Genomic DNA, 25,833 nt, shown 5'->3' on the forward strand with positions numbered 1-25,833 from the left:
CAACAAAAATGAAAAAATGAAGACTAATTGAAAAGTTGCTCAGAATCAGCTATTAACTTAAAGGTCAACCACTTGGGAGTTCATGCATAACCCCCTTAGGGCTCAGTCTCTGGTCTAAAGTTCAGATCCAGAGACATTAAGCCAGGAATCTAATATATTTATCTCCCTGCAGTGCCAGGTCCTTGATATAGCATGGGTTTGCATCCTTCATATTTTCCACAACAAATCCTTGCATGGTGGTGTGTAAGTAACTAACACACAGAGCGTCCATTTTCCATTTCAGGATTGGGAAAAGTGTAACAGCAGAATCTCTGGAAAATCTTTACCTAAAAAAACTGGGAAAACGTATTGACTCGAGTATAAGCCTAGGGTGAGAAATGCAGCAGCTACTGGTAAGTTTCAATAATCAAAAATTGAGGCATAAGTGGGTTAAATGTAATGTTGAATATGGTATTTACAGTATTATCCCACTGTTACTTTAAACACCATCTCTCCCTACTATACCTGCTATCCCACAGTCACACTCCCTTCCCAGAGACTATTATCCCACTGTTACTATAGGCACCATCTCTCCCTACTATACCTGCTATTCCATAGTGAGGGGAGCTGTGGACCTTTTTTGGTGGAAAGAAGGATTTGAGTCGGGATTGGTGGGCAGAGCGTAAAGGCCATAATGCAGGCTCTCATATACACAGAGCAGTCGCTCATACACACAAAGGCCTCTTCTCCAGCACCTAAAGTTACCCCCTCCCTCTTGTATTCACTTTGCCTGGGCTTCGTCAAGGCTTTGGTCAGTGATAGTCATGATCTGTTGCAATATGTCACCGATATCCTGCTTCCTGTGCTCCCCATTGTCTGTTGGGGGTTCGTGCTTAGGATGGGGAGTGAGAGTTTGGGGTCCCCCATGGATGGGGAGTCCTGGAATCCCCACCCCCTGGCCTGCATCAGCCTGCCTTGTTCATCCATCTGAGCAGCAGCAGCAGCGAGGGATCGCTCTCCTGTTTTAATGTGTGTTTCTCACTTGTCCCTCAGCTCTGTCTCATTGTACAACTTCCCCTGTCCTTCATAGAACTCTCCTCCTCCTGCCCCGAGTCCCGTCCTGCTCTATTGATTGCTCTTTGCTTCCACCATGCGATTTGCTCGCAAGGAATTCGCCTTGTCCCCCAGCAGCGCCAATGATCTCCCGATTGTGGCCAGTGAGTGTGGAGGGCGCCTGCGGTGACATCACACGCAGCGCACACACAGTCCAGACTCCAACAGCCAGTCCAGCGTAGCTGCGGGTGGCATGTCCCGCGGCACCGTGACATTGCTCGTGACGTTCAACAAGGCAGCAGATCATTTCATGCTGGGCCGTGGGTTGGACACCCCTGCTATATCCGCTTTGATCAACTAGGTACAAAGGATAATTTTTGTGCAAGCAGCCCTGACTCTGAGTATAAGCCGAGGTATACTTTTTCAGCATATTTTGGGCACTGAATAACTTGGCTTATACTCGAGTATATACGGTAATTAGAAGTACTGATGGTTACTCTTTTAGCTTATGTGCTCTTTTCTTAGTATCACTTGCTACGTTTTGCAAATATTTAACAGACACTTTAAATGTATATGTATATATAAAACATTAGCATTTATTTTGCTGTTGTTCCTGCAGGAACTTGAAAATGCAGTTGAAGGATAGGTGGAGGACCTCACATTTTTGACAAACCTGAAGGAAAGAAGACACAGCACATCACTGCAGATGACATTGCAATTCTTACTGAGGGCATTGAGCTCCTGCAGCGACAGTGGGAGTAGCTTTGCCATCAGGTAATTTGGCGAAAAATACTTTTATAGCTTTCATACTCTTTGGCTTTACCGTCCCCAGTGACATTTGTTACCTTTACAGCTTACTGGTCATGAACCTGAGTGCCCATTAAGAACCCTTCTGTAAAGCATTTCATGACTTCTCTTGTTTGCTAGAAAGAAAGCAGAAATGATCAGGATTATTAAAGGGATTCTGTCAGGATTTTTATGGTGTAGTTTTTATTTCTAATTTACACTGTTTACACTGCAAATAATTCATGCTACCGTGTAAAATTTCATTTCTAACACAACAAATATATTTTGTTTTAGTTGTAATATTGGTATTTCGGCAGCCATCTCAGGCCATTTTGCCTGGTCATGTGCTTTCAGAAAGAGCCAGCACTTTAGGATGGAACTGCTTTAAGGCAGGCTATTGTTTCTCCAACTCAATGTAACTGAAGGTGTCGCAGTGGGACATGGATTTTTACTATTGAGTGCTATGCTTATATCTATCGGGGAGCTGTTATCTTGTTTATTGATAAAATACTATAACAAAGTAACAAATCAATACAAAATAAACATTATACAGAACACAGAATAATAAACTTAAAAAGAACAACAAATCAAATAATCAATCTGTAACCTTCAATATTATCATTAAAGTTTAACTTTCTATTCCTCAATTCATTTACTTTTAGGGTTTCAGAGATTTAGCTGCTGTTGTTGCCTGTTCTCCTGATCTTTCCTCTTGAACCCCACTCATTCCTGGGGATCCCTCATCCTCTTATAGGAAGATACTTTGCCCTTCACTTGAAACCTCCAACTTTCCCTTCCTTTTCTTCCCAGAATCCTCTTCTAGCCTCTTTGACCCTCCTGAGACCTGTTATTTTTTATTAGGGTGCTGTTATCTGGTTACCTTCCCATTGTTCTGCTGATGGGCTGCTGGGGGGTAGAATGGAGGGGAGGTGATATCACTCCAATTTGCAGTACAGCAGTAAAAAGTGACTGAAGTTTATCAGAGCACAAGTCACATAACTGGGGCACCTGGGAAACTGGCAATATGTCTAGCCCCATGTCAGATTTCAAAAAAGCACTTTTAACTTGATGCGTTTTGAAAAAAGCATATTTTCCCATGACAGTATCCCTTTAAGCAATTAATGCAGAAGTATGGGGGGGGGTATACACTAACACAAAAATGTTTTTTTTTATAATTTAAAAGCAGAAGCTCATAAAAATGTAGGAGGCCTTATTATTACACAGAGGCTAATAGATATGCTGCATAGGTGTTTTTTGACATTGACAGTAGCTTTAATACCAATCTCTTGCATCCCGGATGTGAAGGAGACTAGTTATTTCCTCAGCTATTTCTCTGAGGTGAGAACCACAACAGGAAATGTACCATCACTACAGTTTTCTGTTTAAAATAAAACAGTAGAAAAACTGAATTCTAGTTATTATACTGAGAGACACCATATCTATCTTCATCTTATGCTGTAAAGGTAAATAGTGCTCTGTGAATAATATGACTGAGGCTGTGCTTGACAAAGGGGTATCTTTATACACTGCTTTGTTTTGTGTCTGATCATTTATATGCACATTTTAATGAGATGTCTTTCTATACCAAAACATTGCTTGACAATTTGCTGATTAAGATTACTTTTATTCTTTGTTTAAGTCTTTTTATAGAAATGATGCATTTTATGCTGGCAAACATTTTTTTTAATTATTTGGATAGGTCCAATGTAATGTTCTGTTTGATGATGAATCAGACACTTCTGATTTACTGATAGGGAATTAATACCCTTTATGTAGAAGATGACTTACTACATGCTTTATTTTTATAATATATCAACCTCCATCTGAATCTCTGAATCTGAATATCTAACACTACATCTCGCCAAGCTTAACACCATAGTAGGAAACAGCAATGCAAACAGATAGAGAATTCTTTCATAGCCTGTACATTGTAGTAAAAAAGGGGAAAACTCACATGCCCGTGTCCTGGCTGCTTCTCCACTATGTCCACTCCCAATGTTGTGCTGGCTCCCTCATGCTGGTCTCCACTCCAGCAGACATCACATGTGGGGGATATGGTAGTTTGAGGAAACCAATCCACACATATGGCGTAAAATCAAAATTCCAGCTTTATTGGATCATAAAACAACAAACAGGCATCTATTACAGATTTACTCCTACCCTATGACATGTTAGGTCACCTGATGCGTTTCATGCCTCTTTCTGGCACTTCATCAGAGGTAAAGCTGGAATTTTGATTTTACGCCATATGTGTGGATTGGTTTCCTCAAACTACCTTATCCCCCACATGTACATTGTAGTGTCTGGATGTTCACAAGGGGCTGTACATTGTATCATCTCAATGGTCACATTAAACATATCTACCTGAGAGGATTATGTAATAGAAGTTGCAAAGGTTAGTAACCCAATCAGGTGTTCTGCTTTCAAACAGGTGCCACTAAAGAAATTGCTTTATGTGTCTGGGTATATAAATCTAATCAGGGTTATGTAATATAAGGCATTAAGTATGCATCAAAAGTAGTAACCCCAAAGCAGACAATTACATTTTTGTTTTGGGCCAGCAGACCAGTTAAAAGTTCATTTTGAGGTCCCTCCTGTGATCAGGGCCCTTCCTTAGTTCATACCAATGTTACGATATACATTGTACAAAGATATTAGTGTAGGTAATTCACTTATAGCTCTAAAAATATCTAAGGCAGGAGATATGTATTCTCCCCAAATATAATTTTGACTTCTAGTTGGGCTTTCTGGTGCATCTGGGCAAGCAATGGTTACCCTAACAGGCATTCAGGCTGAGAATCTGTCAGTTTGCCAAGCCACCCCAGTGGGACCAGTCCCATATTTGGGAAACTACTGGTATAGAATGAAGTGAAGCAGAAATGTTAGCTACATTAAATGCCTGTTACCTTGATACCAGTGTAAGAAATTTAACCATTAGAGAAAGTTTGAACATATTTTCCTACATTTTACATACAATTTTTGGCATGGTGAAAGACTTTTTTTTACTATTCTTATTTATTTTGCTGTGGTGATCACACTAACAACCTTTCACAATAGGACCAAGTATATATTGTATATTATTTCTTTAAAAATTATACTTGCTTTCATTTCATGACTTAACCTTCACTGAAACACAGACTTGGGTCCTAGGTAATTGTGTTGTTATTTCCCTAGTTGTTTGGAAAGGCAAACACAAGTTATATTTGTTTTCTTCTACCATAAGTGTACAGTTCTGAAGAAGTACAAGTGGTTTGCAATATGTCACATGCCCCACCCCTGGGTGGCCCTAGTGATGGGCGAATTTATTTGCCAGGCGGGAAAAATGGACGCCGGCGTCAAAAATGAGACGCCTGTGCCGTTTCACGAATTTTTTGCTGTTTTGTGAATTTCGCAGCAAATTCGCAAATTTTTCAGCACATCACATTTATGTCAGCTTTGCACCAACTTAGCACCAACTTCACACCAACACTTTAAATATCTGTAGAAACCCGCCATGCATGATTTCTCCAATATACGTCAATGTGTACGGGTTAGCCAATCATGTGTGGAGAGCTTTAACGTTCTTGGACTGTGAATTTGTATTAAATGATTCTTAATGCAGCCCACAGGGCCTGATAGTAGTGTGTTTTTTGGAACTTGCCTATCAAAGAGAAGAAATAATTATTGTTAGTCATTGCTCACCCCACGGATGTAAAAAAATAATCTTATTACTGTAAATGTGCTATATAATGCCTTTTGTGTCATTAGAGAAGCCAAAGTTTAAAAAATGCATATATCTCATTTGCCAGGTGTCTCTGCGATGGCAACAAGTTAGCGAGAGGCTGAATGAGCTGGCCATTTTTAATGAGAAGAACAAGGAGCTCTTTGAGTGGCTGACACAAATGGAAAGCAATGTCTCCCAAAATGGTGACATTAGCATTGAGGAAATGATTAAGAAACTCAAAAAGGTACACTTTTCTATTGACTTACTAAAGCCAATTTGCTCTAATTGATAATCTAGATAATCTGATTTTTTTTTAAATTTTGTAATTAGGATTATCAGGAGGAAATTGCTGTAGCTCATGAAAATAAAATGCAGCTTCAGCAAATGGGAGAACATCTTGCCAAGGCCAGCCATGAAAGCAAAGCTTCAGAGATTGAGTACAAGCTCAGCAAGGTGAATGACAGATGGCAGCATCTATTGGATCTCATTGGAGAAAGGTAAGTAATTATATGCCTACATTCTAGGCTCGTATAAGTGCAGAAATGACTGCAAAGCAAAAGTAGAAAAATGTAAAATATGGATGTAATTTCCCATATTTACCCATGGTGCAACATATTTTCCCAGAACTTCAGTGTGGCATGCTAAAACCCAGGGATCCCATGAACCCAAGGTGATGAGTACTGTTCCTTTAACAAAGTTATTTGGTGCAAATGAATAAGCTGGATACAGCAATATTAAAGCCAGATGCTGCAGTAGCAAGGCCTAAGCATTTTGTAAATAAGCCTCATTATTCTTTCATTCGGTCTGTGGTGAGTTCCTTGAGTGAAATACCTAATTAAGATACAGACTATAGGAAATTTACAAAGGCCATGGATGCAAACGCGAAAGCATGCAAAAGTGCCCCTTACCATGGCTTCCTCTAACCCTGTCCCTTATGAATACAACTCTGCCAACAGCTGGTAGTGCTGTGTTCATGAGAGCGCAGTCCTCAGCACAAAGACCTGAAGCAGAATATGCAGAGCAAAAATGTGCCAAAACATGCTTTACACCACTTTTCAGAATCTGGTCCTTGTATAACCCCTGCATGTAGATAATAGATTTTTGTTTTAGATAAATGTCCTTTGATGCTGTTATGCTTATATTTGTCTTTCCTTTTTCATCTTCAGTTTATCCCTGATCATCATTGCCTCTGGTTTTGTTGTTAAGCTCAGTGTGTGCACCATTTTGGTCATATCCATGCTCTACAGTGGTTTAGTCTTCTGCATTGCTGCCTTTGAGATTATCTCTGGGGTTCTTGGGTTTAGTTCTGTTTGTGCAGGGTTTGGATGTCTTCCCTGTGTGCATTAATTCCATTTCGGTTGCACCTATGTTTCTACTCCTTTCATTGTATTTACATTGTATCATTGTCCTAATATTCTAAGTGGACCATTTCCTCAGTAGTAAGGAAGATATTTTTGATGGTGTGAATGTGTCAGCATGTTTCACATCTACTATATGGCAAGGGCTCATTTGCAAATGGATCTGGCAGGCCAGGTTTAGCTGGACGAGGGTACTAGAAAGTTGGAAAATGAAGTTCAGTTAAGGTCGATTCACTAAAGGTCGATATTCCTGAACGCACTGTTTTGTGTGTTATTTAAGATGCATTATTTAAGGAACGGTTCATCAAAGTATTTTCGCATGTGCTAGTAGACAAATCGCAAGTGTTGATTCTACATTTCTGTACAGTGGTTTCTAATTGCATTGTAATACATCTGTTAAGCAATAAAAGCATAAAATAGTCTAATAATTACTGTGAAATTTAACACCTCTTAGGAGTAGGGGTTACTAAACAACATCAGATGGATTAATAGATGAAGATGTAGTCAGGAGCTGTAGGGCAGCAGTTAAAGACCTTTATGGGGAACTTACCAACAGCCACTAATACATTTTCATGATACCTTGGTCCAGAATGTCCTACGTATCTGTGACAGCTCACAGATACAAACCATTCTGGATAAACATTGGCCCATACTATTGGAAGATGACACCCTTGGAACGATACTACAGAAAAGAGCATCAATATGCTATAAGAGGAGTCCGAACTTGAGGGACCTAATCACTAGGAGTCACTTTCAGATCTCACGTAATAGCAAGCACAAAAATTGTGGGTGCTTTCCCTGCGGCGACTGCAATATGTGCATTAAGATGCGAAAAATCACTAACTTTGAGGATCGATTTGGCAATAATCATAAAGTGAACAATTATATAAATTGTCGAACTCAAGGTGTAATATACTGTATTGAATGTCCCTGTTATAAGAGGTATATAGGGATGACTACACAAATGCTAAAAATAAGAATGCATCAGCGTTGCAGTACGATTAGAACAGCAGGAAATGAGAGTAAGAATGATAAAACAATTTCCACGGTAGCTCAACATTTTAAAAAATCACATAATAAAGATCCCTCTACAATGAAATTCTGGGCATTGGAAAAAGTGGAATTAGGAATACGCAGAGGAAATCTGGAACAAGCCCTGTTGAAACGAGAGAGTTATTGGATCTTCAGAATGAACACAGTGTCCCCTAAGGGAATAAATGAGAACAATTTATTCACATCCTTTATTTAAAATCATATTAGTTTATTCACCTTAGTACCGAAATTTAGAAAAGAAACTTGATCTATTCATTTAGCCAATTTTAAAGAAACATGATTAATGTATAAATAAATAAAAATATAAAAAAAAATTTAATAAATATGTTTTTTAAATAAATTAATATATATGCACAGTAAAAATCTGTTAATGGTTAAATTAATTGATCTACTTCATGTAGAAAGTCCCCCAACTGTTTAAAGAATCATGACCGTATCAATAAGATGTATGGAGAAGTGTCAGAGGGCAGTTGCACCTTCACAGATTCCCCGTGTCGGATTATAGCGTAAAGCTATCTGGTTACCAGGACGACGCGCACAAGCTAAGACGTACGTTGAATATGTGGGCGGGAAGTCTCGCGATAACTCCTCAAAGTGACGCACCATACGGAAGTGTTTTAAACCCGACGGCAGGGGAGCTTTCTCATTACGCCTTGACAAAGCCAGTATTGCGAAACGCGCGTCGGCGTTCTGAGTCCTTTTTAACCTTAACCTTTTATACTTAAGTCAATTGGGTTTTCAAAGTAGTGGAGGGGGTGGGGAGGTCTCAAACCTCAACCAGTGCTCGGTTCTTCGCTAATCTATCTGATACTAAAGCTCACAAGAGCCCGTGGATTTGTGGTTTTTTAGGCCTATATAGTTTTCTTCCAGTCTAGGACTAGAGTAAAATTTGAGACCACAGTCCCGGGTACTCTGCCTTCTTTGACTTTGTGGTGTCCCAGGGATAGAAAAAATTAGGTAGTAGATTTGGGACAACTCCACCTCCTCTTCTTTTCCATTTCTGACCTTTTTCTGAACCTGAGCATTGCGTGTTTTTTAATATTTATCCTATTTATTGCGGTCTCTATTTAATCAATTTTCTCAACTTTAATTTATTGTTAAGCACTATCGAGCACATTCAATGTTATGAATTTTTGGTCAGTCTGGATGAAATTACTATTCTTCATTAATTGTTAAGCAATTGCACTTTAAAGTTTTTTAACTTTAAGTGATTGGAGGGGGTTACTATTAACTCTTAGACTATAATATATCCTGTTGCAAAAGGATATACACTATCGTGAAATAGAATTTGCTATAGCTAAGGGTATATGTGTACCAATTTTTCTTAACCCCTGTATATATAATAGAATGAATTGTATCACAATTATTTAATTAATTCGTAATCATTGGATTTTAATTGGTTTAATCATAGCACAAGCACTTTTTTGGGATTTATATTAAAGTTATCAGCAATTTTGCACGCAATTGAGGTAGGTTTAAACTACTAGAGACTGCTGAGCGAGTTTTGAAGCTAGTGGGGTACTTTTTTCTCTTTTAAATCATGTCCTACGTTCTGTGTCATGGAATTATATTAAGTTTCCCATGGAAAAGAATGACTAGAATACTGTAAAAAGAGACTTCTACTCTGCCATTGGTATCTGAATGTCTTCGGTGCTATACATTGCACTAATAACGTGCGACTTTGTCAAATGCCCTAAAATATCGCACAAAATAACAAAGTGATAACATTTTTTATGCCATGCTATAAATAACACTCACTTTATCGACGTTTAGTGAATCGGCCCCATAGTCTTCTACACTGTAAAGCTACTGCATAAGTAATCACAACAGGAACCATATTGTAACTGAAACTGTTGTGATGCTGAGAAATTAACTCATGATAAGTCAAGCACAACGTATTGTGTATGAGCCATTTCCTGACATTTATTAACATAACCTCACAACAGCTGCATTGTCACTTCCTGCCCCTTCCACCTGTATTTATTAAAATGAATACATTGTATGCCATTATGGACTTTGTTCCCTTTTTAATTGCTGCTACCATCAAGTATTACTATCAGACTTCAGGCATAGAGCACCAACTACACATCCCAGCTATTCCCACTTAGCAAACACACACCACAAGCATCATTTCTGCTTTATAAGCTTTGTATTAAACAATTTTATTATTCTATTTTCCACATACAGTATATCAAATTTGTTTCTTACTTAATTTTGGAGACCTGCCCTATAGCTAAAGTGTTGCAGGACAAGAAGGAAGACTTGCAGAACATTTGTCACTGCTATAGTCACATGTAGTGTTTGTGTTTAGCCAGTGCAGGGCACACGCGTTAACAGGCAGGCTGGCAGCATTCCATGAGACTGAGCATACACATGAGTGAAAGGCTTTTTTTTTTAGAAGCATGACCATGTGTTCAAGCATTTGGTCTCACATTGCACTTCCCTATAGCTACATTTTCAAGTGCTTATGTGCAGAACACATTGCAGAGTTCACTGCAGCAGTGAAGCAAAACTTCCTTCTGCAGATGAGCATTCATTGCTCATGGTCTTGTTTTTAGTAGTACTGAGTACTTTCATGGTGCTAGCGGCAGCAATAACTAATCTGGGCGCACACAGAATGGCAGAGGATGACATTGAGGATTCTGAACTCCCCAACTGTGACTGTGATGTCTCAAGGCAGGAAAATGTGTTGTTTTGTTTTGTATATTATGCATGCCAAGTGTTTCTTCTTGCACACCCCAGCGTTGCCGCTGTTACAGACTTGGGTGCATGAAGTTTTAACTTGTTTAACATACAAGCTCATAGTGGTTGCAGCCATAGCATTGACATACAATCCATTTATAGGGTACACTATAAACTGAGGCCACTATATTGATTGTTAGTAAGAGCAATTACTTTCTTGTATAAGAACAAAGGCTTTCTCTGGTCTGAGAGATGTTTTGTTAAAGAGTCATTGCTTTCTACTGGAGGATGTGCTTTTGTTACAGAGCGTGTTTATTTATGTTGCCATGTTGTTGGTAAGCAATAAAAAACTTGACTCATATACATTCATGTATTTGAACAAAATCATAATTATTATATAGATTGCTAATGTTCTTGGATGTAATATATTTATTTATGGCAAATGAGAAGTAAGTGAATTTTGTTTGCTTACATTATACACTTCTAGGAATAAGTTTCTTCTTGCTTTTTTATACAGTAAAAGAAAAGGCACATAGAGTTGCTAGTGTATATAGGCTCATGCCTGGCTATATTAAACATTGTCTTTGCATTTTGTATCACACCCATGCTGATAATGTGCATGTGCTTCCTCTCCCTTTGTGTCTGTTGTTTTGTAATGGGAGCACTGGGCTGAGTGTTGAGTGAGTGGTGTCTGATGGCTCTAAATTTACTCAGGCATGCCAAGTATTTGGATTAGCTATTCAGCCAGCATTAAGGCTAAAATCACTGACTAGTGGTCAGAATGAGCCTTTATCCCAGCAATTCTATAAGAACATTTTAAGTTAACGAATTTTCAGACTGTACTTGATATCTATCCCTCTAGGATCCATCGCTGTTTTTACTAAATCATGTCTAAAAGCATCTTGTATTTTCCCCTAGATTGCTTGGAATTTGGATTTGTTTGCTCACAACATCAAGTCTACCTTATCCTGTTGTTGTATGCTACTACCTATGTATTCAGACAGTGGTGCTGGGTTTTACCCTCTCTTTCTCTGACATTGGTCTTCTTTGATCGTTGTTGTCCCTATGTGTGCATATCTCCTTGTACCTTTTATATGTTATTCCCTCTATGTATACTGCTTCAAGCCCCTCTCATCAACATCCTGGGAAAACAGTACAGGATATTGTAGACAGTTTTCTTTCACCTATTCATGTTGCTTAGAACTATTCATATAGATGCAATCAACACACTTTGTGTACACACACACATATATATATAAATATATATATATATATATATATATATATATATATATATATTTCTTCTTTTCAGAGTGAAGAAACTAAAGGAGACCTTGGTTGCTGTGCAACAGCTGGATAAGAACATGAGCAGCCTGAGATCATGGTTGGGGCATATTGAGTCTGAATTGTCCAAGCCCATCGTCTATGAAACCAGTGATTCTGAAGAAATACAAAGGAAACTTAATGAACAGCAGGTAAACCCCAAATATGTAAGGTACAAGGCTCCTGCCTGTAACAGGAGTAAAACCCTGAAAAGATAAATAGCATTGGCTCCACTTCATGAGATACCAGAGTGCAGGAACGCACTTGGCTGCTAAGGCACCTGCGTTGGATCTGTCACAAAGAACACAAAGGCGCCTCTTGAAACAGGTATGGCACCAAAGAACTGGCGTTCCAAATGAGTGAAAGATAGTAGTGGGAGAATGTACGTATTTGCTTAATCACAAACAAGATATGAGTTTTTAATGTTTTCAGCTGTGAATTCCTACTATAAAGTGAGCACAAATATAATAAAATACCTGTGTTAATTTAAACCTAACCCAATACACATGGTTACCGCACGAGACTACAAAACAAAAACATTTCTGAATTAAAAAAAGAAAATCTTTCAGTAATCACAAACCCATATTAGTCTCCATACGTACACAAATTATAATTTAAAAAGCAAGTTGAAAGCATACAGGACAAGATGCAATCGCTAAAATATGATTTTGTATGCATGTTAGAAATAGATGAATGTTGATTTATACATTTCCCCCATGTGTATTATACAATTGGAAAACCTGCATGGGATAGAAATGAGGAATAGTGATGGGCGAATTTATTCCTTCACTTTGTTGCCATGACTTTCACACTAAGGGGCAAATTCACTAAAGCCCGAATTCGCCAGCGTGACGTCATTTCGTTACTTCACTGATTTATTAACGTGCGCTGGCGTAAATTCACTAACGAAGTGGACCTACTCTAGCGCTACTTCGCACCCTTACGCCAGTCGAAGTTGCACTATGGCGAAGGGACGTAACTACGCTAATTCACTAACTTGCGCATTTTACTGAACGTTACCTCTTGCGCCAGACAGGCGAAGTGCAATAGAGTAGATAGGGATTGGTTCAAAAAAAGTTAAATTTTTTTCTAAGTCCCAAAAAACGCTGGCGTCTTTCCATTTTTTAAGGGTGATAGGCTGAAAAAGATTGTAAATTTTTTGGGGCAACCCTCCTTCCCCCCTACATTTCCTAACATATGGCACCTAAACTATACAGTGGGCACATGTGTAGGGCAATATAACACCTCTATTTTATCTTATGAAGCTTTCCCAGGCTTGTGTAGTGTAATGTATTGCTGCTACATATACGTCCATTGTACTTTAACTTGGCGCCGTATGCAAATTAGGCATCGCTAGCATAACTTCGATTTGCTTGACGAATTAACGCTAGCGCAACTTCGCAACCATTCGTCTCTCGGAGCGCAACTTCGGATTTTAGTGAATTAGCGGCGCCCTGGCGAAAAATCTGGGGTATCATCCAAAATGCTGATACAATCAGTATGCAGAAAAGTTACCTTTTATTCTCCCTTTCCAGGAACTGCAGAGAGACATAGAAAAGCATAATAGTGGAGTTGCATCTGTCCTCAACCTGTGTGAAGTTCTCCTACATGACTGCGATGTATGTGCCACCGACACCGAATGTGACTCTATTCAGCAGGCTATAAGGATCCTGGACAGTCGATGGCGGAATATTTGTACAATGTCTATGGAAAGGAGATTAAAGTAAATTCATGTGACGTTTATATATGATTAGATGAATGACACACTGTGGAAGCTTTTCTCTTTTATACTGTTTAAGAAAAAAAGCCTTTGGATTATTTCCTAAATTTAAATAGATTTCAAATATCAAGCACAATCAAAAAGACCCCAATACAGGTTGAGGAACAAAAAAACCTTTTGTTTTAGTAGTAGGTCAAGCTTGTAAACTACCTATGCATATGATAAAAAGATATACTGGATTCTTACTGCCCCTTTCTAGTGTCTTTTTTTGGCTGATATTCTGTCATAGCTGAATCCTTGGTATTTGGAAACAAGAATGGCTTGTTTCACCTGCATGGAGAGCTCCTTTGACCGCATGTTGTCTGTTCACAGCAAAATCTTCCACATACAAGCACCCCCCCCCCCCCTCACATCAACTCCAGGGCTTTTATCTGCTTCATTGTAAATGAAGTGATTATGATAAAAAAAGGCTTTAGTTCCTCACATTTTTATACAATCTTTTTGTTCAACCCACTAAATTAAAGCTGAAAGTCTGCAGTTCAACTGCATCTGAGTTGTTTCATTTAAAATTCATTGTGGTGATGTACAGAACCAAAATGAGAAAAAAAGTTATCTGTCCAAAGATTTATGGGCCTAACTGTATGTTGGTCACAGTGTTTTTTTTTTACAGCTAAATGTATTGATTTTTCTCCATGTTCATTTTATTTACATACAATAGTTAAATGTTTTAATGACAATAGTGGGAGGGCACAACAAATACAATAATAGTTGCAGAAGTACAGTAGTAACAACAACTCAAAAATCCTTTTTTATTGCTATACTGCATGGAATTAATCTGTGTTTCACTATTTTTTCCTTTTTAAAATTTGATATACTGTATGTTTTGCTTTAATCAAATGAAGAATAAATATGAATAGACAACCAGGTTATAATAGCCACAGACAAGTAATTTTAGAGTGCAACTAAGTGTCAAATGTAGAGGGTAGCAGTGAAGAAGAAGCTCATTAATCTTTAAGTTCATTACATTTCTGGCTTGTTTATAATGTTTCTTTGTTCAGTTCTGAGTGAGCTTCTTCAGCACTCCAGCAACTGGTTTAATCCAGCAGGAGCAGTTGGACATTTGTCACATATTTATGTCATGACCTGCCACTTTTTTCCCTCTGCCACAGCTGTTGCTTGTAAATCAGAGGGTAACAGAAGCCGACTGTAGATCTTTACCAGGTAGAATAGTATTAGTGATACAAACTGAACATCTTACAAAACGTACCTTTGTTTTGTCATATTTTTCTGCAGAATTGAAGAAACATGGAGGCTCTGGCAGAAGTTTCTGGACGACTTCTCACGGTTTGAAGACTGGCTTAGGATTTCCGAAAGGACAGCTGCCTTCCCCAGTTCTTCTGGTGTTCTCTACACAGTGGCAAAGGAGGAGTTAAAAAAATTTGAGGTGATTCTGAAGTATATCTCATGTATTATATATTTTATGATGCTTTAAACACATTTGAGGTTTTTTGAAAAATATATAAAATTTTGTATATTTGCAAAGCCTACCAAAGAAAGAGGTAAAATCATTCTAGTTTTGCATGTTTCAAGTACAGGTATGGGATCCGTTATCCAGAAACTTGTTATCCAGAAAGTTCCGAATTATGGAATGAACATCTCCCATCTCCCATAGACTCCATTATAATCAAATAATCCAAATTTTTAAAAATGATTTCCTTTTTCGCTGTAATAATAAAACAGTAGCTTGTACTTGATCCAAACCAAGATGTAATGAATTCTTATTGGAAGCAAAACCAGCCTATTGAGTTTATTTAATGTTTACATGATTTTCTAGTAGACTTAGGGTATGAAGATCCAAATTACGGAAAGATCCATTATCCGGAAAACCCCAGGTCCCGAGCATTCTGGATAACAGGTCTCATACCTGTATTTAATAATATACAAGTATACCCCAAACACACAGATGAATACATGCCTTTAGAATAACAGTGATTGGTGGCATCTATTACTTCAAGGAAAGTAGATGTTCTGACTTCTATACCCATAATACTCAGGGGCGCTGCTGCCATGAGGCAAGTTGAGAAATTCGCCTCAGGCAGCCGCATGTTACCAGGGAGGACAAAATGCTGCTCCTGGTAACTTAAAGAGCTGAAAATATGATTTTTAAATTGTAATTTAGGCTCTTCTAGAGCAGTGAGCACTAATGGGCATCCAATAAGCCACCCAGAATTGCCCCTGAGCATGTTGGTTAAAGGGGGTAACATTCTTTATATGAAATTATTTGCATTATAGAAGTTTTTTATATCTAACCAATTGCATAAAGAGATTATGTTCATAGAGCATGACTTGTTAATTCAGATGTTAGCATTTGAGTGGTTAGTTGAGATCACAGGCAGTTGTTAGCTCCAACTGGCTCATGTCAACTTTAATTCCCTCTGAATTATTGAGTCATGATTCATGTAATAGTACTCAGGTCTTCATGACCAAGTTGTATTTAACCCAACAGTCAGTAAACATAATGGTGTGTAATTGACTCATAGGTATATTGCACACAATGCATTTTTTTTCCATGTAAGCCAGTATTAAAAAAGCAGATATGGACTAATATCAGCTTGAACGAATGTGCATTAAGAGTAGGAGTTGATTTTGGCAAGAAAATCCACTCTTGAGAATTTTTTGTCCAGAGTCCTCCCTGTGTGCGCAGTTACAGTCTGATTCCCCTCTGTTTTGGGTCATATCTGCCTTTCTAACAGTTTTTTAGCCTAAGGAGAAAACATGTTTTTTTGACTGAGATAATACTAAGCTGACTTTGCACCTGTTAGTATCATATCTATGTTATACAGGCATGGGACCTGTTATCCAGAATGCTCGGGACCTGGGGTCTTTCGTAATTTGGATCTCCATAGCTTACTAAAAAAATAATTTAAACATTAATTAAACCCAATAGCATTGTTTTTCCTCCAGTAAGGATATCTTATATGGAATCATTTAAAAGGTACTGTTTTATTATTAAAGAGCCTAGGGGTGACTGTCTTCCCCTAATTCAAAGATTTCGGGATAATGGATTCCATAGCTGTACTGTGTACCCAAATGGTCTAAGGAATTTTTTTCTCCTCACCTATTTGTTTTGAGTAAGAGCAGAAGCAGATTTCTTTGAACACTGATATTGGGCAGCAATGATGACTATGAAAACAAGGGCACATGTGTGTGTGTGTTAGTGCATTCCAAACCCTCTGACACTTGTAACTATATAATGTCCGTCATTTCCATAGCCACATCACAGCTGCCTGGAGCCTCCTCAGCTGCCTTTTCACAAAGCAACACTTTTACTCTGTACTGAGGCCAAGCACGAACAGTTGCTGTTATCATGTTTAAACAAATCTATATTTTGTAGAAACCCTTCCATTTTCTAATATTGGGGCATACGTGTAAGCAACATTTCCCAATGGTAGAAAAGAGCCAAAGAACATACCATTAAAGGGGTCTCGACAAATTAACGTCAAAGTTTAATTCAGATACAGGGGAATGTAATAAAAGCCACAAAGAGAAAAATAATTTGCCCCAAAAAGAATTAAAATTAACATCTCACAATGTAATATTTTTCCTTAAACTATTTTTGCTTTGCAACTTTTAAGTGTGCACTTTGAAGAAGTGCTTGAAGGTGTCGTAATCGTTCAGAGCAAACATAACAAACTTTTTTTTTTCTTATAAGAGCGTATTATTATTTTGACAAATCAACCAAAATACACTCACACTGATCACTTTTTATACTGATTAGAATTTTTTCTACATAAAGATTATTAAGTTGCTTTATTCTGGCAGGCCTTTCAAAGACAGGTGCATGAAAGCCTGACTCAGTTGGAGCTTATTAATAAACAGTACCGGAGACTTGCACGGGAGAATCGCACTGACTCTGCCTGTAAGCTCAAGCAGATGGTCAATGAAGGGAACCAGCGCTGGGATAACTTACAAAGAAGAGTCACATCTATTCTTCGAAGGCTCAAGGTGCGTATCAGGCAACTTGATAATTTAAATGTTTGCAAAAGAAAAGACAATCTCAGAAAATTCGATTTTCCTAAAAAGAAAACAAACACTTTTGATTTTTTTTTTTAAATCTGTGTGTGCCACAATATATGGTGCTTATATATTTAAACTATACAAACTATGCATCTATTTGTATTTTTCCAGCATTTTATTGGCCAGCGTGAAGAATTTGAGACTGCTCGAGATAGTTTCCTGGTATGGCTTACAGAGATGGATCTTCAGTTAACAAACATTGAACATTTTTCAGAATGTGATGTAGAAGAAAAAATAAAACAGCTTAAGGTAGGTAGTATGGCACCTCTCAAGTCTGACCAATGCCACTTTTGTTTACTTGAATGGAAAGTACTTTGAACAAGGCAAAATTTGACTTCTGTGTAAAAATGTTGCAAAAGTTGACTTCTGTGTTTAAAGGTTTAGAAGGGAGTTTAGCAATATGTAGGAATATAATAATGTATGGTTCATATTCAGCCTCAGACTGGCGATCTGTTCATTCTGAAAAATACCAGAAGGACTGCCATATAGTCACTATTGATTGGGCTTGTTGGGGTCTTTTCCTGTATAATTACTACAGAAAATGGATAACCAGCATATTAAGCACAAAATGTCAGTATAATCACTGTAGAAGAGGCCGATGAGCATTCCTTTAGCACCAGACATGCCAATAAGAGGAATGCAAAAAAGGACAGAATGAAAGTATTACCTCACCTACACTGCACAAGCAGAATGCCAACACCAATGTTCTTCTTCCCTAAGACCAACAATACTTGGCTGTGTCTCTGCCTCTCTCTACTTCCTGCATCTGAAAAAAAATCCTAGATGGTTGTGCGTATTCAAATGCAGTAAGCAGAGAGCTGTCTGGAAAGCACTGAAGAGGAGCCAAGCAACGCAGAACATTTACATTACAATCTGGGACAACGGGCATACCTCCCAACTGTGTGAAAAACGGTATAGTTGGGAGGTATGCCTACGTGCCATTGCACATGCCAGAAAGAGCACCCCTTGGCCAAAGAGCATTCGGAGTTAAGTGTTCAATGAGATTGAGTGTTCTGTACTTTGCATCTTTCCATGGATACAGTAACCATGGTTCAACTGATATAAGGAAATAGATCACAATATTACACAAGGGGTAGGTACAAGTGCATGATTTATGGCAAGGTGTGTGACACACTAATGGAGGCAATTTGTTTCTCTCCTTTGGGTGAATTTAAGTTTATTTTGATGCATCCATCTAGGATAGGTCATATTCTTTTAATTATTTTAGCTAAGATGTTACCAAAGGTTTTTAAATTAAGTGTATAGGGAGTACAGCCTGCATTTTGAATGAACAAAAATGACCATGTTCCAATCCAAGAGCTGTATTAAAGGTCACATTCTGTCAGTGCAGTGTGGATAGCTGGTATTATTGCTACCAGGACAAGACATTTCCTGTTCAGAAACAAATTACTGTCAGGGTCACCTTAGTGAGACAAAAATGTTTTGAGGAAAAAGCTTCTTTTCTACATATACTTGAAAGCTTTTTTTTGCTTTTGACAGGCATTTCAGCAGGAGATCTCCTTAAACAATAGCAAGATTGATCAAATTATAGCCCATGGTGAGCATCTTATTGAGAAGAGTGAGCCACTGGATGCAGCAGTCATTGAAGAAGAACTGGATGAGCTCAGGAGATATTGTTTGGAGGTCTTTGGTTGTGTTGAGCGTTATCACAAAAAGCTCATCCGCCTTCTGGTATGACATATAGCTCTTCATAATCTTTTCAAGTCAAATAAGTTTTAGTTAATCAAACTGTTCTTGGAAAGCCAGAAAAAAATAGCTTTAGCTCCATTTCCAAGGTATTCAAAATATTGAATATAAATAGCACTATCTATACTTATTGGCAAAATATCTTATGGGCTGTTTCTCACAGTGCAATTTTGTAGTCCTGTCTGGATGATTTTATTGTTAAGTGTCAGGTGAAAAATGCCTGGGTATTATAGCTATAAGAAATGTCATCTTTGTTTCACATTTTTTCTATAAATTCTTTCATAATTATTTCCATTATTTTCATTGTAGAGCTGGTAAGGGATTTCATATAGTTTTCATACTGTGTCATTGAGCCTTTCAGATAAAGGATTGCTAATTCTGCACTTTGAGGCACCTGTTCTGATTCTCAGTGTACATACTGTATATAGGGGCCTATTTATGATATTGGGTATATTGATTTAGGTGACAAAATGGTGTAAGAAGTGGTATCAAATTATTTTACTTATAATGCTGGCTGTTTCTGTAATCTGTTGTGATACCTGCAATTTTTCATTAAAAAGAACAATCTGTCCTGACCAATAGCCACAATTGTGGGCATGATTTTACACTGCCTCGGAGCTTGCATGAGCCATTACATCAATGGGAAACATTCACGTGGCAAGTACAATTGCAGAGAATATTGCTTTTAAAAAAAATACATGTAAAAGAGAACGTCACTTTTTACACAGCACCTTTTAACTCTGGAACTTTACTCAGAAAGTTACATGACTGCCTAAAATCAATGCACAACTTGTTAATTTCACTGGATTTTAAGTGAAATGGCTGCTTCAGACAACAGAGAACTGCTGCATTTTTTTTCAGAAAGGAGATATAATTTGTTAGATTACTAAAATACATTTCAGGCCCTTCTGGAAGCACAGTAAGTGACTATACATGTCTAGAAATAAATTGAATAATTTTCCCCAATGCTGTGTGCTTCTTCATTTTATCTATGACAGACTTTATCTATAACATATCTATAACATCTCTTTGATTCTATCACTTTTGAATCCTGTTTTTTTTTCTTTCTGTCATCTATTTTAAATAAAACATTTCTCCATGAGAGATGGCATTGGCCATTAACTATATTTGCTCCTTCCAGCTTACTGATGATGAGCATGACTTTTCTGATCGAGAGATGGATATGGATGACATAGCTGATCTGACCGATATCCCCTGGCACATAAAGACTTCGGGTGGCACACTTTCGCCACTGCCCTCCTCTAGCCCTTCATTGTCACTGGTTGTGCCCATGAGAAGTGAAAGATCAGGGCGTGACACACCTGCAAGTGTGGACTCAATCCCACTGGAATGGGACCATGACTACGATCTAAGTCGTGACCTGGAGACTGCTGTTTCTCAGGCACTTTGCACAGATGAAGAGGAACAGCAAGATAATAATTACTTCCATCAAGGAGCAGCTGGTATCACTGGTAATGCCCCCCTGTTTATTTATCTGGAACACTGCAGAATAATTTTCTGTTTAAAGTGAAGAGACATTTAGATTATTGGGTTCTGCATCAGTCATTTATTTGCTACTGTCCCAAGCTTATTCAGGTGATGCAAATTAATTAATACATGGTAGATACATTCTAATGGCCTGTACCGCACAACTACATGATCATAATCACTGGATGTGCTGGATTATTGATTAGTCCAATATATAGCCAATAAAACTATTTAAAAATCTTACATAAACTATCTGGAGTATTGCAACATTTTTATCCCTAATAATTTAATGTGGCTTATTGTAGGTGTTGCAGAAGGCCATGTCTGATAATAATAGTATACAATCCACTCCTACTAAGTTGATAACCTGTATATATTAATTGGGGTAGCACTTACAAAGAAGCTAACAAGGAGTATAGTGTGAGTGGATTGTGTCTGAACTATAAGTACTGCCTGCACAGAGCAGATTAAGTAGCGATTTTTAAAGATGACCTTCTTTTGGGGAAATGCATCCTGAAATGTATTATATATTTAACACTGTGCCATGCATAAAAAGCTACATAAAACTTGGTGATGCTATATACCCATTATTGGTTTTGCTGTAACTAAGAATGGTGATATGTCATGAAAAAGCAGCTAGTCAAATGCCTTTGTAAAGTTTTCTAAAACTTAATGACAATATATTTATCAAAAACTAATGCAGAACATAAGTCCTGTGAGTGCTTAGAAAGTACACTGTAGCAGTGAGGTAAAAAAAAAATTGTCGCAGAGCAACAAAACCCTGGTAAGATAACCTAGTTTACAAATACATATGAAAATTCTGCCAATGGGTCCCTGACATTTCTGGGTCTCCCAACAGTTGCAAAACTGTAATATCAATAGAACAAAAATACAGTGTTTGGTTATTCATTAAAACATAACAGGCTTTTCTGTGTTTGATTTAGTTACAAATATGCTATAAGCCAGGGGTCCCCAACCTTTTTTACACATGAGCCACATTCAGATATAAAAAGAGTTGAGGAGCAACGCAAGCATAAAAATGTTCCTGGGTGGTCCCAGATAAGGGCTGTGATTGGCTCTATGTGGTCTGGCCGCCAACAGGAGGCTCTGTTTGGCAGTACACCTGATTTTTATGCAGCAACCAAAACATGCCTCCAAGCCTGGAATTAAAAAATAAGCACCTGCTTTGAGGCCACTGGGAGCAACATCAAAGGGGTTGGCGAGCAACATGTTGCTCACAAGACACTGGTTGGGGATCACTGCTGCAAGCTATCAAACAGACATGATAGGGGGCTTTTACAGTATAATACTGTCATTGTTGCAGTAGTGGTTCAATCACTTTGTAAAACTACAAATGGAAATAATATTCCCTGTGCATGTTTTTGTTTCAGGGGAGTTAGGTTTAGAAACACAGATTCGCCAGCTAGACAAAGCACTGGAACTCAGTCGCTTCTATTTGCAACAAACAGAGAATGTTATTCGCAGCAGGACTCCCACTGGCCCTGAGCTAGAGTTAAGATATATGGGTTATGTAAGTATTGCTCTGACTGCAAATGTCAGGTGTTTTTTATTCCACTGTTTTGCAGAGAATGGAAACTAGGGAATTTCTTTATATGTTGTTTATTAACTACTCTATGCTACATGAATAAAATAAAATATTAATGTAGTAAATGGAATCCTTAATTCACCCTAGGGTAATTGCCACCCAGTACACAATATGAGAGTGGGCCCCATCTATATTAAGAACAATGACATTCAGCATTAGGAAATCATAGGGGCACATTTATTTCTCTTGAGTTATCAGGATAATTTGATTACAGAAAACACAAATGCTTTAACTAGTTCTCTCTCGGTTTCTGCAGTCTATTGCATTCTTTTTTTTTGTGCTATGGCTGTTCCTGACAAAGAATCATTCTTTGGAGAAGAACACACAACCATACACTGTATATATATTTATATACACACAGAGATGGAGGGAATAGGATTTCAGTGCAGGACCAATAATATTTTCCTTATATTCCTAGATGAAACTTCTTGGAGAATGTCAGGAAAATATAGACACTGTGAGGAGAGTAAGCGAGAAGCTGAAAGAAGAGGAAGAGAAGCTTTCTGGATTTATTAACTTGAACAGTACAGAGACACAATCATCGGGTAAGTTAAAATGAATGAATGTTTAAGGATATGAGGGTTCATGTCCAGATGCAAATGGAGGTTTTAAAACACTAACATTGACTCAAGATTTAGCTCCATATGATGAAATTCACAGAGTTGTTATCATTTAGTTGGAGTCATTTGATTTTTCCCTGGGCAGAAGTGCAAGAGCAATAAGGGCAAAACAGCTTGCCTGGTTGTGGCCTGTGTCCTCTCCTGCTCTCTAATTTAGTGGATAGTGGAAGGGGTGGTCACCCCCCAGCCCTCATGAATACAGAGTTGTTTAATGCAGACAGAGCTGTATACGTTGAGGCAACAATTCAGGAACAGATGACGGTAGTGTGCCAGTAGTGTCAAGTTTTTTGCACATTGCCTATCTCTCCGTAAGGGGGTTATTTATATAAGGTCACATTTGAATTTATGTTAAATTTTTTTATTCTAATACTGTAAATCCAAATTGATGGGAAGTTATTTATGAAAAAAACGTGAACATCTAATATTCATTGAATAGTCCCGACCCGAAAATTAAAATCGAATTCGAATTGAGTTTTCCTCCGAAAAAAAACTTGAATGTCAGAAAGGCAATTAACATATTCAAATGGTTCATTGGAGCTCTACCATTGACTTCACAGGTTTTAGGTGGCGAATATTCAAATTAGAACTGTTTCCAGGGTCGAGGTGTGATAAAGCTCACATTCAAATTTACATTCGAGTTGGTGCTTTTAAATTCAGATTTGTGAGTATTGACAAAAAAAATTTGAATTTGAATTTACCATTGGAACCTTAATAAATTTGCCCCTAAATGACCACAGCTACTTTGCTCTTATACACGCTTCTTTAAACATGTGTATACCCATTCAGCCTGCTCTTATGCATGGAATGCCAGTGAAGTAAAGAGCATAATGAATGCAAAGGTACCCTAAGCAGGTTGCTACACATCTAATGCTAATTGATGGTAATTGCATTCACTCACAAATGGAGTAAAGAAACATGTGGTGAAACTTATTTGCAAAGACTATTTTGCAGCTGCATTGGTGAATAAATAGCAAAGCATCCAATCACGATTCATGTTCTAAAATTGTTCTAAAGAAGGCTTTGTGCAGGAGTTTTCATTTACATAATGATTAATAGTTAGGTTTCTCGTCTGTTCTTTCAGGTGTTATTGAACGCTGGGAGTTAATTCAAACCCAGGCTCTAAACAAAGAGCTCAGAATGAAACAGAAACTCCAGCAGTGGCAACAGTTTATCTCTGACCTCAATAATGTATGGGATTGCCTGGCAGATACTGAGGAGGAATTGGAACAACTTAATCAGTTACATGTCAGCACTGACATCCAGGCCATAGAACAGAGAATCAAAAAGCTGAAGGTGAGTATCAGAATGATATGTTCTTCTTACAACTAATCATATGGTAAGTAGATATAATTAGGTGTTTTTGGATTGTGTGACATTTATAAAGATAAATAAACATCAGATTATTCCAGATAATGGCAGACAAGTAAAGAGTTAAGCTGCCCCTCTCACCATTCATCCATTTTTCACTCACCGGCAGACTGCCAGGTCCGGGGTAGGTGGTGTGACACTCACACTTCTTCTCCTTGGTGAGTGCCGGGCAGGGAGAAGCTGATGGTGATGCTGCACAGGGAGTTAGGATGTGCAAGGGAACCCCACTCTCACTTTCTCTTTGGCTGAGGCAGTTGGGCCAGAGAAAGGGTCCATGCGATTGGCTGAGCAGAAGTGTGTCACTATGAGGCAAATGGGAGAAGCCAGCGCAGGGACCAGGGATGGGGAAGAAGATGATGCTGCTCTCTAAAGCAGTGGAGAATGAAGGTGAGGACGTGATAGCGAGCGTGTGTTCTCCGGAAGTTGCATCTGTATTTCTATATTCAGAGAGCATTATAGCTCCGGTATGCAAAATCTTTGCATCCCACCTGGCGGGATGGAATTTAGTCAGAAAAAGAAGTGACGGGATGGCATCCCGTCACATCCCGCCCCAATTCCAGCACTGGTTAGTCTAAAATGTAATATATAATGTAATGTATAAAGGCTGGAGTGACTGGATGTCTAACATAATAGCCTGAACACTATATCCTGCTTTTCAGCTCTTAGATTATTTTGCCTAGAAGATGTGTTAAAGCTCACTCTATAAAAATCACCTTAAATCCTGTCTCTCTACATGCAGAATTTGTGCAAAAGGCAGTTATTTTGTTAGATTTTGTTTGTGATAGAATCAGTTATTTGAGTGGGCTCTAATTCATCTGCTAGGAAAGGAAGCCCCCCACCTATAAGATCTATAGGACCATTCATCAGACACCCAACTGCTGCATGAAGAGAGAATGAAGAGAAACAGATGCTAAGAGAGGGATAGTGAATATAAGCTTGATTCTTTCAGAAACAGTACAGAACAGTTTTTTATTGTATTTAGAAAGTTTCTTATTTCAGTATGATGAAGCTTATATTCAATTTTCATTTTCACAATAGTTCCCCTTTAAGGGGAGGGGGCATGGGACTTAAATGTTCAGTGATTTTGCAATTCACCCTTAACATACAGCTCAGATTCAAAAGCAAACAGTTATGACCCATGTGACCCACCCTCAAGTCACTGATTGGTTACTGCCTGGAAACCAATCATTTGAAACCAAGAGAGTAGTAGTTCTGGCTATTATGTTACACATCAAGTCACTCCAGCCTTTATATATTAAAGGAGAAGGAAACCCGATTGGTTACCAAGCAGTAACCAATCAGTGACTTGA

General features: G+C 38.1%; 1 protein-coding gene across 2 annotated transcripts in view; it reads left to right on the forward strand.

The window, feature by feature from the left end:
• Positions 1–3,180: 3,180 nt before the first annotated feature.
• Positions 3,181–25,833, forward strand: part of LOC108717407 (nesprin-1-like) — a 38,764-nt gene continuing 16,111 nt past the window's right edge. Inside the window, exons 1-13 of one of the 2 annotated variants that reach the window (XM_041564429.1) lie at positions 3,181–3,281; positions 5,607–5,765; positions 5,852–6,018; positions 11,927–12,089; positions 13,473–13,660; positions 14,951–15,101; positions 17,480–17,662; positions 17,846–17,983; positions 19,235–19,426; positions 20,583–20,913; positions 22,321–22,460; positions 22,954–23,080; positions 24,237–24,448. In XM_041564429.1, the coding sequence (XP_041420363.1) occupies positions 5,700–5,765; positions 5,852–6,018; positions 11,927–12,089; positions 13,473–13,660; positions 14,951–15,101; positions 17,480–17,662; positions 17,846–17,983; positions 19,235–19,426; positions 20,583–20,913; positions 22,321–22,460; positions 22,954–23,080; positions 24,237–24,448 (2,058 nt within the window). In that variant the 5' untranslated portion in view covers positions 3,181–3,281; positions 5,607–5,699. The other variant, XM_041564430.1, reaches the window with a different exon arrangement.

The sequence above is a fragment of the Xenopus laevis genome, chromosome 5S, assembly GCF_017654675.1.
Source record: "Xenopus laevis strain J_2021 chromosome 5S, Xenopus_laevis_v10.1, whole genome shotgun sequence".
NCBI lineage: Eukaryota > Metazoa > Chordata > Amphibia > Anura > Pipidae > Xenopus > Xenopus laevis.